Source organism: Dipodomys spectabilis, unplaced genomic scaffold (genome assembly GCF_019054845.1).
Source record: "Dipodomys spectabilis isolate Male_0828 unplaced genomic scaffold, ASM1905484v1 ptg000297l, whole genome shotgun sequence".
NCBI lineage: Eukaryota > Metazoa > Chordata > Mammalia > Rodentia > Heteromyidae > Dipodomys > Dipodomys spectabilis.
Genome location: NW_024870974.1, coordinates 17,913,158 through 17,925,806, shown reverse-complemented (window position 1 = coordinate 17,925,806; position 12,649 = coordinate 17,913,158). Strand labels below are relative to the sequence as shown.

Below are 12,649 nucleotides of genomic sequence, written 5' to 3'. Positions count from 1 at the left end.
TTGGGCCGTGACCCCAAGCCTGCTAACGGCTGTGGCAGCTTTCTAATGGGGCCTGTGTTTTTGCCATGTGACTGATTATGAAAGCTTTTCCCAGTGTGCACCACAGCAATCCAGTGGCTTCTCAAGGCAAGGATTATGCTTCTTCTTTTTTTTAAGTAATTGAACAATAGAAAATATTTTAGTAGCTTAGGGAAATGTCTTTACATGTTTTTCATGCTTTAATATGACATTTTATTTATAACTTAGGAATATTGTCTTTTCTCATACCTAGTTCTTTTGTTTAATCAGGGAAGAGAGATGTATATATATATGTAGGTCTATATGTTGTTTGGTTTTGTGCTTTTGGAATGGGAAGGCAGGAGATAACTGTTTCCTTTAGCTGCATTTTCCTTTCCTAGATGTGATTTCAAATGAAGAACTCGTATTATTCCTGCCTAGCTGCTGACTTTTATCTTTAATAGTTTTGTGGGGTTCTCCATTTTGATTTGGCTGAGCTTGAGAACAAAATGAGATGAGTCTAGTGGGGATGTTTTGCCCCATCCAGATCCACGTTAAACTTGTAGATGACTGGGGATTGCAGTTGGGAGGACTTTGAAGGCGCTCCCTTTCACTTAGCTCCTGCCACTTCTATCTTGGGTACCCCCTCCCTGGCTGAGGAGCACAGTTACCTGGAAGTTGGCAAGGTTAATTTCTAGATGCCCTCCTTCCCTTCTAATGTAAGACCTAAGGAGGCTTTCTGATCAGTGGATAGGTATTGTTCTCTCTTAGTCATCTCTGCTACTCTACAGTCAGTAAAGAATTTCCTTTGCATGGTAGGGGTGGATTTGATTTCGTGTGTGTGTGTGTGTGTGTGTGTGTGTGTGTGTGTGTGTGTGTGTGTGTGTGTGTGTGTGTGTGTGTGTGTGTGTGTGTGTGTGTGTTAGTATTGGGACTTGAACTCAGGGCCTCATGCTCTTGCTTAGCTTTTTTACTCAAGCCTGGTGTTCTTATTCTTGAGCCATACCTCTACTTTCGGCTTTTTGTCTTCCCCTCCTCCCCCGTGCTTTCTTGGTATTGTTATGTTATCCTCAGACCTCAGTCCTGAGTGTCTAGGATTGCAGGTGTGAGCTACTACTTCTGATTTTTTCATCTTTCCAGAGGTGTAGTGTTATTAGAACAAAGCCATCAATTCAGTAAAGAAGCTAAGCGAGAAGTTATGGATGATTACTGGATGGCCCAAGGGGAATGATAAGAAATTCAGGACAACAGATGGAGGAGTCTAGGAACAGTAATTGGAGAGGGACAGGAGGTGTGTTCTGTTCTTCCCCCTGGGGAAAAGTCTACCTCACTTAAGTTGAAGCAACATTCAAAAATAAAATACATGATGATTAGTCTTGAGATTTCTCAAAGCTGTATTTTTATACTTAGAATGTTCGTAAGTGAGATGATAGTTTCTCTTCAATTTCCACAGTGATCTTTGAGATCAGAGATCTTTGAGATCTTTTTTTTCTCAGCAAGTTTTAAATACTCGTAAATAATAAAAATATGAGCAGGAAAGAGGGAACAGCTGGACACAAAGCAGAAGGAAAGAACTGTACATATCACCTGATTTGGAAGAAATAACTGTACTGTCAAAGCTCAGGAATTCATAAACTTTATAGACCATGATAGATAAAGACAATTTGCCCCGTGAAGGTTAGAATGTGTTTGTGACTTTAACTAAGTATCACTATCTCACAATACTGTGAAATTTATACAATCACTTAATCACAATAAAAATATTGCTATAAAAATAATAAAATAATGGATAAGAATGATGGAAGGGATAGTAACACAGATAAAGACACATATAGTACTCATAAATTGAGTTGAATTGGAGCCCCATTATACAGTTACTTGAAGATAATATGAAATAAATTGAAAAAATAAGATTTAAGAATATTAGCTTTAAACTTTATGGAGTAGCTCATATGTATTAATTATAGTGTCTAAGTAACCCCCGTTGAATTCTAGTGAATTCTAGTTTGAGAGTTCACGTTGACTGAATTTAATTTGAATATTTAAATAGACATGATGCCTATTCTTTGATTGTCAGTATTTAGAAGATTATCTGCCTAAATATGACATAATAATATGAGCCAGGTGCGTATAGTTCACGCCTGTAATCGTAGCTAATCAGGAGCCTGAGATCTGAGGATTGCAGCTCAAAACCAGCCAGGCCAGGCAGGAGTGTCTTTGAACTCTTATCTCCAATAAACTACTCAGAAAAAGCCTGAAGTAGTGCTGTGGCTCAAGTGGTAGAGACTTAGCTACCCAGGCCCTGAGTTTGACCCCCAGGACCCGCAAAAAAACTAAAAATGTTGTGAATCTTTATTTTCAAATATTTTCAAGTTTTTCTTGGTGTATTTTTGTAGCTTATGAATTTTAATGTAAAATATTTTTATTATTGCTGAATTTTATGAATTCCTTAGTTCTTATTATGATTTGCTCTCTAACCAACATGGAAATTGTAAAATATATCCTTCTGTTTATTAAGTGTTGGTCATTCTCCAATTCTGGCCATAAAGAAAATTTGCAAAATAGTCTTCTTTTGGAATTTGTTCGGACTTTCTATCATTGCTTCAGAAATATTCTTTGTAATGTTGAAAAGATCACTTACCTACTGTTTATCTTGAGTTGTGTATGTTTATACAATACAGGCCGTCTTTGCATTGTTGATTCCAGATGTTGTGTATTTTCTTGCTTCATATTAATGTCTTAGAGGAATGTTTAAAATCTTCAGCTATCCTGGTTATTTGTTTTTTTCTTACAGATCTGTCATTGCTGTTGTGGCTAGTTGTTTATCTTATTCATTTTCCTTCTTTATCCTTATGAAAATGATGCTCATGTATTTTATTAAGATGTTCACCATTCTTTCTAAGTATATCCATCCTGTATTCTTTCATTTTTCAACCTTTGTTATCTTTTTGCCGTAAGCATGCTTTTATAGTTCCCATTTTGTTGGATTAAGAAATATGTTACTGCCTTTCAATGGGTGCATTTAGTTTTTATTATAGTGTAATGTCTATTATGTTACTATTTCTGTCTTTTTTCAGTTTTCATTTAATGCATTTTGGTAATTTTTTAATGCTTTTCTGTTTTTTTTCTTTTTAGAAAGTAAGTATTCTTCAGTTTCCAGTGATCCATATGGTGCATGTGGTTGGTTTTATTTTAGACACAGAGTTGTATTATCTATTGAGGGTTTTTTTGTTTGTTTTTACTTTTTTTTTTTTAATGCTACTGGGGCTTGAGGTCAGGGTCTCACACTTGCTCTGCTTTCTTGCTTGGTTGTCTGTCTAACACTTAAGCTATACATTAAGTCTGTCTTTTTTGTTTTGTTTCGTTTTGTTTTTGGTAGTTTATTTGGGAGATGGGGTCTCCTGGACTTTTCTGCCTGGGATAGCTTTAAGCTGTGATCAATCAGATCCTTCCTATCTCAGGCTCTTTAAGTAGCTAGGATTACAGGCACTAGCCACTGGCACCCTAGTGGGTTCTCAAACTTAACTACCTATGTTTTGCCCTCCGTGTTTAGCGGGACAGATAGCTTCATGGTCTCTCTACTTCTGGACTCTGCTTACGCTGGGTGTTCAGATTTGCTAGAATTGTGGTTTGCTAGAATTTGGTTATATTTTTCCTTCTGTTTTTGGTCTTCATTTCCTTTATGAAAATAAATATTTATCAAGTTAGTCATATATCTACATTGCTTTTTGTTGTTGTTTAAACATTATCAGGTCAGTCATGTATCTGTATTACTTTCTTTTTGGTTCACATCTTGAGGAATTTCTCTGAGAGTGTTTCCAGTGTAGTTCTTTGGATGGCAGACCTTTGGTGATTTTTTTTTATGTCTGATATTTTTATTATGCCCTCATGTTTGAATGGCAGTTTGACAGTTTGAATATATAGCTCTGTGCTCAAAATTCTTCTTCAGTACTTTACAGAATTACTTTAATTTCTGTTCCATACTTACTGTTGCTGTTGTGAAGTCTGTCAGTCTGGTTCTTTATATTTTTAAGCTATGATCTGCTTTTTATATCTGCATGCATTTTGGGTGTTTTCTTTGTATTTGATTTTCTTAAATTTCATAGTAATGTCGATGTACAGAATTTTCTTCATTTTTGATACTCTGAGCCCTTCTGAAATGTTTTTAATGTTGAGAAATGGCTCATTATTTGTTTAAACATTTCTTCTCAGTTTAAGTCTTCTTTTGGAAGATAGGTGTGTGTGTGTGTGTGTCTGTGTGCGCGCGCACACGCACTGGTACTAGGGCTTGAACTCAAGGTCTTGTACTTTCAGTTGTTTTTTTTGCTTAAGGCTAGAACGCCACCTCTACTACTTGAGCCATACCTCCACTTTGGCTTTTTGCTGATTCATTGGAGAAAAGACCCTCATAGACTTTGCTGACAGGGCTGGCTTTGAGCACAATCCTCAGATCTTAGCCTCCTGAGTAGTTAAGGTTACTGGAAGAAGCCATGGGCTCCTGGCTGGGCAGTGCCATTTCTATATTACACATCTTAAAATCTCTGGGATTTCTTACTTGTTAAGTTTACTATCAGTTTTCTTTTCGTTCATAGAAGTTCTGTTTTGTCCATTGTGCGGGAGGATGAGAGTGTGAGTGTGTGTGTGTGTGTGTGTGTGTATGTGTGTGTGTGTGTGTGTGTGTGTGTGTGTGTGTCTCCCCTTCCTCTCTCTCCTTCCATTCTTTCTCCTTCTCTAGCTCATTTATACCAGTTTCCCTAAGTGCTTTGTTCAGATCTAGGTCTTACTTGCTGCCCTAACTCTCATCCTGGGGACCAGAGGCCTAGACCTGTCAAGTCCTAGGCAGGTGAGGGAAGGTAGTTGTGGAGTTCCGGCCTTTTTTTAATGTAGCAGCTGTTCCCAGCCCCCACTCCCACATGGAGAGCTGGATTCTTGCTCTCCTGCCTTCAGCCCAGTTGTATCCAGGTTCTAAGTACCCACAAGGTCCCAACTTCAGTCTGGTTCTGTTGCTTCTGGTTAATCTTGGAACCAATAACCTTTGCTTTATACTTCTCCTAACCTGAGTTATTGTTTTTTTTTTCTATTACACAGAGATGTGGAACAGCATTTTAATGCTCACCCCCCAACACCTCCCCTCCCCTCCCCCCACATTAATGTTATTTTATCTTCCTGATACTGCTGGGCCTGTGAGGGCAGAAGGGCGGGCTTCCACTTAAAATTTCATTTTCATCGTAACTGAGCTTTATCAAGAGACTGTGACCGTGTTGGTTTAAGTGCAACTACTTTGTGCCCAGCAAATATTTCTCTGATCCTAGTGATGAACTATTGGCTAATTAGAAGTATCTGAGATGATTCTGCCAACATGGAATCTGCAGTGGCAAGCCTGCAGCTGCCTTCCAGCCAGCCAAATGGGTGCCTGGGGTTTGCCTGAATTAATTCAGTGAATACATCAGCTTTCTTTGTGTTTCCCCTCCCCCTTCTAGTCCATCTTGTCTCCTTTTCTTCCTTATTTCTACTAAAACATAAGAGGGCTGGAGGCATGTCTCACGTAGTAGAATACCTGCCTGACTAGCACAAGGCCCTGAGTTCAAAGCCCAGTACTGCCAAAACAAAATTGAGGAACACGGAATAGTGGTGCTGCGAGGGGGACATGGATCCCTGGCCTGCACAAAGCCAGGGACAGGGAGGGACTCAGGGAAGCAATCTCCGACTACTGAATGGTGAGGAGATACATTTGCTAGACAGACACAGAGGAAAGAAAGAGGAAATTCAAGGCTCTGTTCCCTTCAGCAATGCCAAAAAAAATATTCTCTAACCCCAGAGATGGATGAGACAATCGTTAGACATCATCAGAATGCAGACATTTTGCTAGTGTAGAAGTTCATAAAAATACTAAAATGATGGCCATGACCATCCCCTCAGTGAATAAAGACGGTCAAAATTTCAATGTCTTGTCCTCACCCCTTTGTTGTAACTTTCTGTTTTAGTCTATTATGAAAGTATGACGCTTGCTCAAATACTTAAGTTCATAAATAAATCAACTTCAAGTGGCAGCTCAGTGGGAAAGCGCTTCGCTATGCCTGAGGGCCAGGGTTCAGTTCCTAGCACCACAAGGGAGTCACACACGAGTCATTAGAACTCAGTGAATACAGGTGAGGGGCGAGGGAAACTGGAGATGACTCCTGCACTTTCATAACTTAGAAAAGCAGTCAAGAGAGCCCACCCTTCAAAACAGCTCCTGTTCTTCACCAGGTAGTCCGATTCCTTTTTCTTTGTTACTATTATTATTGTGGTTATACTAATTAAAAAGTGACACTTTGATTCTTAGTGAACTGAAGTTTCAGATGGTGTTTGCAATATTTCTTCTCTTATGATTTCAGCAGTTCTGGCCAGTAGATAGCATCATTCCTGAATGGTGAAGGAGAGAGGAATGTCGTGCCCTGGGAAAGGAACGCAAGATGCCTCTTCATTTGATCTGTCTGTAAACCTAACCCCTTCTGCCAATGTAATGTTCAGGGTTCAGATTGCCACTGTTTGGCAGAAAGGAAGGAGAGAATTCTCTTAATAGAATGTGATTCCATTTGTTGAATAATAATTGGTGCCATGTCAGACTGCTTTGGGGAGAAAAAAAAAAAACAAACGATGAGAAGAGAATCAAATGATTTGCCCTGGCTGGCAGTACAGATGTCTCGGGCATCTTTTTAAGTAACATTAGACCCTTAGTCTAGGTCCTTGATTTGCTTCTCATTGGCAGCCTTCTCTTGATAGGAATGAGCCTGTCCCGGGTTCTCTGTTGCTGCTTTTTTGGGTAATGCCCTGCCTACAGTCAGGGAGTTTGAATGCTCCTGCCCCCACCAGGAGTAGGGGGCCCTTGGATCCCAGTACTGATTTGTTTTGTCTTGTTTGATTGGTGATACTCATCTTCACTTGCCAATCTACCACTTGAGTCCTACCTCCACCCGTTGCTCTACCTACATTTTGCTGACAATTTTGGCACTGGAGTCCTCTGAACTTTCTTTTTACCCAGGCTGATCTGGAACCATGATTGTCAGCTTGAGTAGCTAGAATTACAGGGGTTGCCACTGGTGCCTGGCTGTGCCCACTCACTTTTGAGGGGCTGTTCTGGCCCTGAATGGACAGGTATCATGAAGGTCAGTGTTGCAGTTTACACATTTTAAGACCTTCTTAAGTTGGAATGGAGTGGTTGTTGGTGCTGGCTAGGATACACAGAAAGGGCCTGGGAAGGCTAGAGCCTCCAGCCCTTTGGACTCCTTAACAGGAAATAATTGGATGGAGTGGAGCTCTCCAAGCAAAGGAAAGAAACAATCCCTGTGCCAAAGTGGACTCTGTCCCACTAGCAAAATTAGTGAAAAGGAATCAGAGCCACTGTGGTCTTTCGGTGGGTTTTGGTTCATTTGCCTCAAATTTGGCCCTTCTATTGGCACTGCATTTCTCCAGGTACTATTAAATATGTTTATGATGAAGGTCTGTGGAAAAAGCGACGGCAGGGGCAGAGCAAAACTTTCCAAAGATGCCCAAACCCATGAGACCTGCCCACTGTCCCGCCCTCTGTGCAACGTCCCCACCCAGAGAGCTCAGCAGTCTGCTCTCACACCAGGACCATCCAGGTATCATGTCCCTGCACAGGACCCCTCACTGGGTCATCCAGGGGTCTCCCCCGGACTCTCCCCACATGCATTTCTTTCCTAGAAAGGCTTATAGAGCCAGCAGGTGACTAGGAGATGAAGGATGGGACCCTGGGGGTCTGTGTGCCGCTCTGGGCTGTCCTCAATGTTGATGCTGGCTCATGTCTGGGCTCCTTTTAGAGAAGGTAGTCATTGTGTCTGCTATTAGGCTTTTGTCTTCCATTGGTTCTGATTTTGATGACTTTTCTTGACTCTTCATTGGCTACTGTCTTTGTGCTAGTTAGCTTTCTGTTACTGTAACAAATACCTGAGATAAAAGAAACTAATAGAGAAGGAAGGTTTACTTCACCTCAGTGTTTACTCAGTTCACTACCTGTAGGCCCCAAAGCAAAGGAGCCTGTAGGGAGGTGGCGTGTCATGGCAGGAAGCATGTGGTAGGACACAGGAAGTGTTGGATTATTGGCTGGTAGAGAGGAAAAGGAAGGGCGGGCTCACAGTAAACCCCTCTGTCACTGGACACAGCTCCAATGACCAAAAAGCCTCCCGCTAGGTGCCACCTCTAAGCAAAGTTCCCACCACTTCTCAGTAGCCCTGGGGGCTGCAGACTGAGCCTTTCACACGTGGGCCTGGGGGGACAATCCAAACCCCGCAATCCAAGCATCTGTGATTAATTTCTTAATATATTTTACTGTGAAGATACTGTAGAGAGGGGTTACAGTTACACGAGGAAGGTAATGAGTACATTTCCAATCGAGCATTGTTGCCCCCTCCTTTGTTTTTCTCCATGACCCCTGTCATTAATTTTAAGCATCTTTGGTTTAAAAACAAATGCAAAGAGACAAAACTTCAAGGACAGAATACCCAGGTACTCACAGGCTGAATTATAAATACAATTTTAGCTATCATTTGATTGATGAATGAAGTAATATAGCTATTAGTATGTATCTATTATTACTATTACTACTACTACTACTACTATTATTTATTTTGGGGGTTTGACCTTCCATGCTCTTTTCCCCCTTAGGTGACAGCACCAATCCTCCCAGAGAAGACACCCCCACCAGCAGCCAAGACTCACTTTCCTCCCCCTCACCCACGACTGCAGCTGCCCAGGGACTTCCTGGACCAGAGAGAAACCACCTGCTGGCGGATGGAGGGAGCTCTGGGGACTGGGCGTAAGTGGCCGTGTTGGGTTTGGTGCTGAAGGAAGGGGGCGGGGACTGTGGCCGCCATGCTGACCTTCCTAGGCCTCTGAGGTCAGCCTTGCATAAACAGTGGGGCTGCCAGGAGTGGAGCTGGACCGCAAGACCTCTCTGGAGAATGCTGTGCACGTTCCTAGTGTAGAAAGGATGCTCCTTCGAAGCTGACCGAGTCCAGTTGGTGGACTCAGGGCACTTGCCCCGTGGAAGCTTGTCGCTGGCTTACTCAGCTGTCTTTCTCACTGTTCGGTGAACATGGTGAGAGAGAAGAATCCACACGCTGGTGGAGAACCTATTGCGGGTGTTTTTGTCATGTGATTCTTTTATTGGCTTCCTTTCTGTCTTTATGAGCGTGCGTGTGTCACGGGAGGGTTTCATTGGGATGCATCCACACGTGCTCACCGGAACACCTTCACCCCCCTTCCCGTGCCTTCCCTCCTCCCTCCTTTTCAGCTGGTCACTGGGTTTCACCAGGCCATACGCATGTGTATGAGAGACTTGCTGCCGTCCTTGCAGCCCTCGTGAGTTCTGTGAAGTTCAGATGGCTCTATGCTAGTTCTTCATTTCACTCCATGGCACCTTGCATAACAGAGACATGATGAACGAGGTCAGGTGGAATCTCCTCTGTCTGGTTAGCTCTCAGACCTGTGCGTATCCGCGCAGGACTATTAGTACCCATACAATTCGTTGTGATGGTTCTAGTAACTGAGGGTTTTCCTTGTGCTGTGGAGTCCTGCAGCCTGGGTCAAATGCTTGCAAACAAACATTTGAAGACAAATAATTAGATGACTTTACTTGATGAGCCAATCCAATTGCAGTCAGAGATATATTTTTAATCCACCTACAAAGCATTAAAAGTTTTTTAAACCAAACTTGCTGAAAATAGATTATTATAATGATGTCATCTGAGTCTAGCCAGGCATTCTGGGGACTTTAAATGGATTGGAAAGTGGTCCTCACATTACTTAGCTTTTTATAGTTACAGCTGGAGTCATATGAAATCATTATGAACTTATTAAGTATTAAGAGAGGCTGGGAGAGATTTGGCCTGCTGAAAATTTTGGGGTGACCTGATGCCACTGAAAAGCCAGCTTAAAAATCCAAGTAAAACCCATTCTCCAAAGGAGCTTGTGTCCTTCCCAGATTTATATTTAATTTGCATGCTGAAGATTGTCTATGGAGGATGAAATTTATTATTCAGAGGTGCTTTCAACCCGACTATATATTGGCTGTAGAAAGTCTTTCTAACTTTGGTACTACAAGAACTTTACGTACCTAGATTCCCAGCCCAATCTGTAATCCTGGCTGCACTTGAGGTGGAGTGTGTGTGTGTGTGTGTGTGTGTGTGTGTGTGTGTGTGTGTGTGTGTGTGTGTGTGTGTGTGTGTGTGTGTGTGTGTGTGTGTGTGTGTGTGTGTGTGTGTGTGTTTCAGCAAAGCCCAGATCCCTAATTATCTCTTTCAGAAAGTGCATATCACAGTCAGTGGAGACGGTTCAGTTAGTCATCTTTCTTCCACGGTGCCTCGGCTGAGAAGGGACATTATGAGCCATGGGCTGCCCAGTGTTCAATTCCCAACACGTCCGGCCCCGAAACAAGAAGCACTTGATATTTTTGGTCATAAATCAAATGAGATGTGAATTCCCCAGTTTCCTATTCATACACATTTAAAAATGTCATGAAAAGCACTCCAACCTTGAGAGCCCAAACCGGGTCGTGGGGGGAGGGGGGCGGAGGGGGAGTAGAAAGATTTTTGTTACAATGGAAACTTGCTCCTATTTTAAGAACTTGATTCCCCCCCCCCCCTTATACAGTAGCTGAAATGTATCTCTCTTTCTCTTAAGTATTAGAGTGCTTCTAGAGTCTGTTTGAAAGCATTTACTTGTGAGCATCCAGTGTGGACCAGGTTTGTCTTCATTGTACGGATGAGTTCTCCTCAGACCTGGCTATCTGTCATAATCACCTCAGGAAATTGTGAAAACACACAATTGTAGGCTGGGGGTACAGCTTGCACTTAGCATGCTTGAAGCTCTGGGTTCAATTTCAGAACCCAACAAGCCTCTACTCTTGAGTCCTGCTCCAGGAAGTAGGAAGTAGTCTGAAAGCTTGCCTTTCTGACAAGTTCCTGGCCATGACTGAGCGAGCTCTGACCGCACTTTCCAACCTGATTGGATCACAGCAGTGCCTCTTGAGGAGTGCACTTGGGGTAACTGGTCTTTCTCCCTGGTTTGTTAATACACAATGCGTATTATTCAGTGTGTGATGATCAAATCAGCCCTATTAGCATATGCATCACCTCAGACGCTGATCATTTCCTTTGGGGGAACAGCCCAAATAGTCTTCACTGCCTGTTCTAAAATATACAGCCAGTCCTTGGCCATTTGTCCAGTTGGCCGGCTGTGCTCTAGAGCAGTAGAAGCTAGCCTTCTACCTCTGCACCTGTAATTCTCACTGCTGGGGAGGATTATTGTTCAAGGTCAGCTCAGGCAAAAGGAGAGAACCTGTCTGAAAAAAATAACCTAAGAACAGAGAGAACCTGTCTGAAAAAATAACAGAAAGGTCTGGATGTGTGGATCAAACTCAATTAAAAAAATATAACTGCACCCCTATACCTGTGTCTCCTCCCCTCCACCCCCACCTCTATTCTACTCTAGGCTTCACAAGATCAATATTTTGATCGTGTGTGTGTGTGCGCACGCGTGCGCGTGCATGCTCATGCACAGTAAACAGATGCTGTTCTCAGGTGGGATGTTGCCTGTCTCTCAGTGGCCTGCTTCAGAAATTCCACTAGCAGTTTATTCAGGACGGTCTGGCCTGTCTTAAGAGTCTAATTTAGTCTTCCCTTTAGTAAGTCTTCCTACTTCCTAAATAATTCCTTTCTTTGCTGGTACTTATGATTGGGCATTAACAAAACATTACCTTTGAGGATTGCCTTTTAATAATATTTGATATCTATGTGGTATGTATATATCTGTCTACATATCTAATCTTGCCCTAACTCCAAGTTAGATCATGAATTTTTTTAATGTTGGAGTTAGATATTACATTCTTTGAACGGTTTTGTGACATTGACAGTTATTAAGTAAACATTAGATTTCGTACGTTAATTATTACAACATTTATAAGAGGCTTACTTTTGGAAGCCTCATTTTTTCCCCCTGTATTTCATTGCATGTCTCCTAGGCTGCCATGTTGATTCCTCCTTGTAATGGAAGACCAAAAACTCTTCCTCCAGGAATTCCATGGAATTCATGTGGGCTTTTTCTCTTCACAGATTCCTCCTTTGTCTCATTTGCATTTTGGGCTGAGTTTTTGTTGTGTGTGCACACTCCTGGCCTTTGTTCTCCACCCCTGCACACCACCTGCACAGTACTGACTACAGACGGCTCTTGGTAAATGCTGATGAAGCTCCTTTTTACCCGGAGTTGCTGTGGGGTTGCTAAGTCGCTGCCCAGGGCTTGCAGAAGGAGGCACTTGCCTGTGCTGCCTGCTTTCCAACCCCAGTGTTGACTCTGTGTCCCGGATCTAACACTTGCCTTATCTCAGGCCCTGGGGAGTCGGGTCTGTGCACGTGTGGATTCCCTAGGATGACCTGAGTCCCTCAGAAACGCCAGAACCTCAGCCACTGGAAAGCAAACTGGCAGAGGAAAGCCTCTGGCAGCCGTGATTCTGATGGAGACAGTGTGTAAATACAGCTGTGGCCTCTGGCAGGTGGGAAACAATGCAGCAGAAATTGGATTTCTTGGGCTCCTGCTGATGGTTATGACGTGTGGGCATTATTCATTGCAGTCAATCAATCTGGTGCGGTTTTAC

General features: G+C 42.5%; 1 protein-coding gene across 1 annotated transcript in view; it reads left to right on the top strand.

Annotated features, from left to right (window-relative positions):
• Arhgap10 (Rho GTPase activating protein 10) overlaps positions 1–12,649 on the top strand; it is a 210,102-nt gene that overhangs the window by 179,713 nt on the left and 17,740 nt on the right. Inside the window, exon 20 of the mRNA XM_042701765.1 lies at positions 8,665–8,815. Coding sequence (XP_042557699.1) covers positions 8,665–8,815 — 151 coding nt within the window. The remainder of the gene's footprint in view (positions 1–8,664; positions 8,816–12,649) is intronic.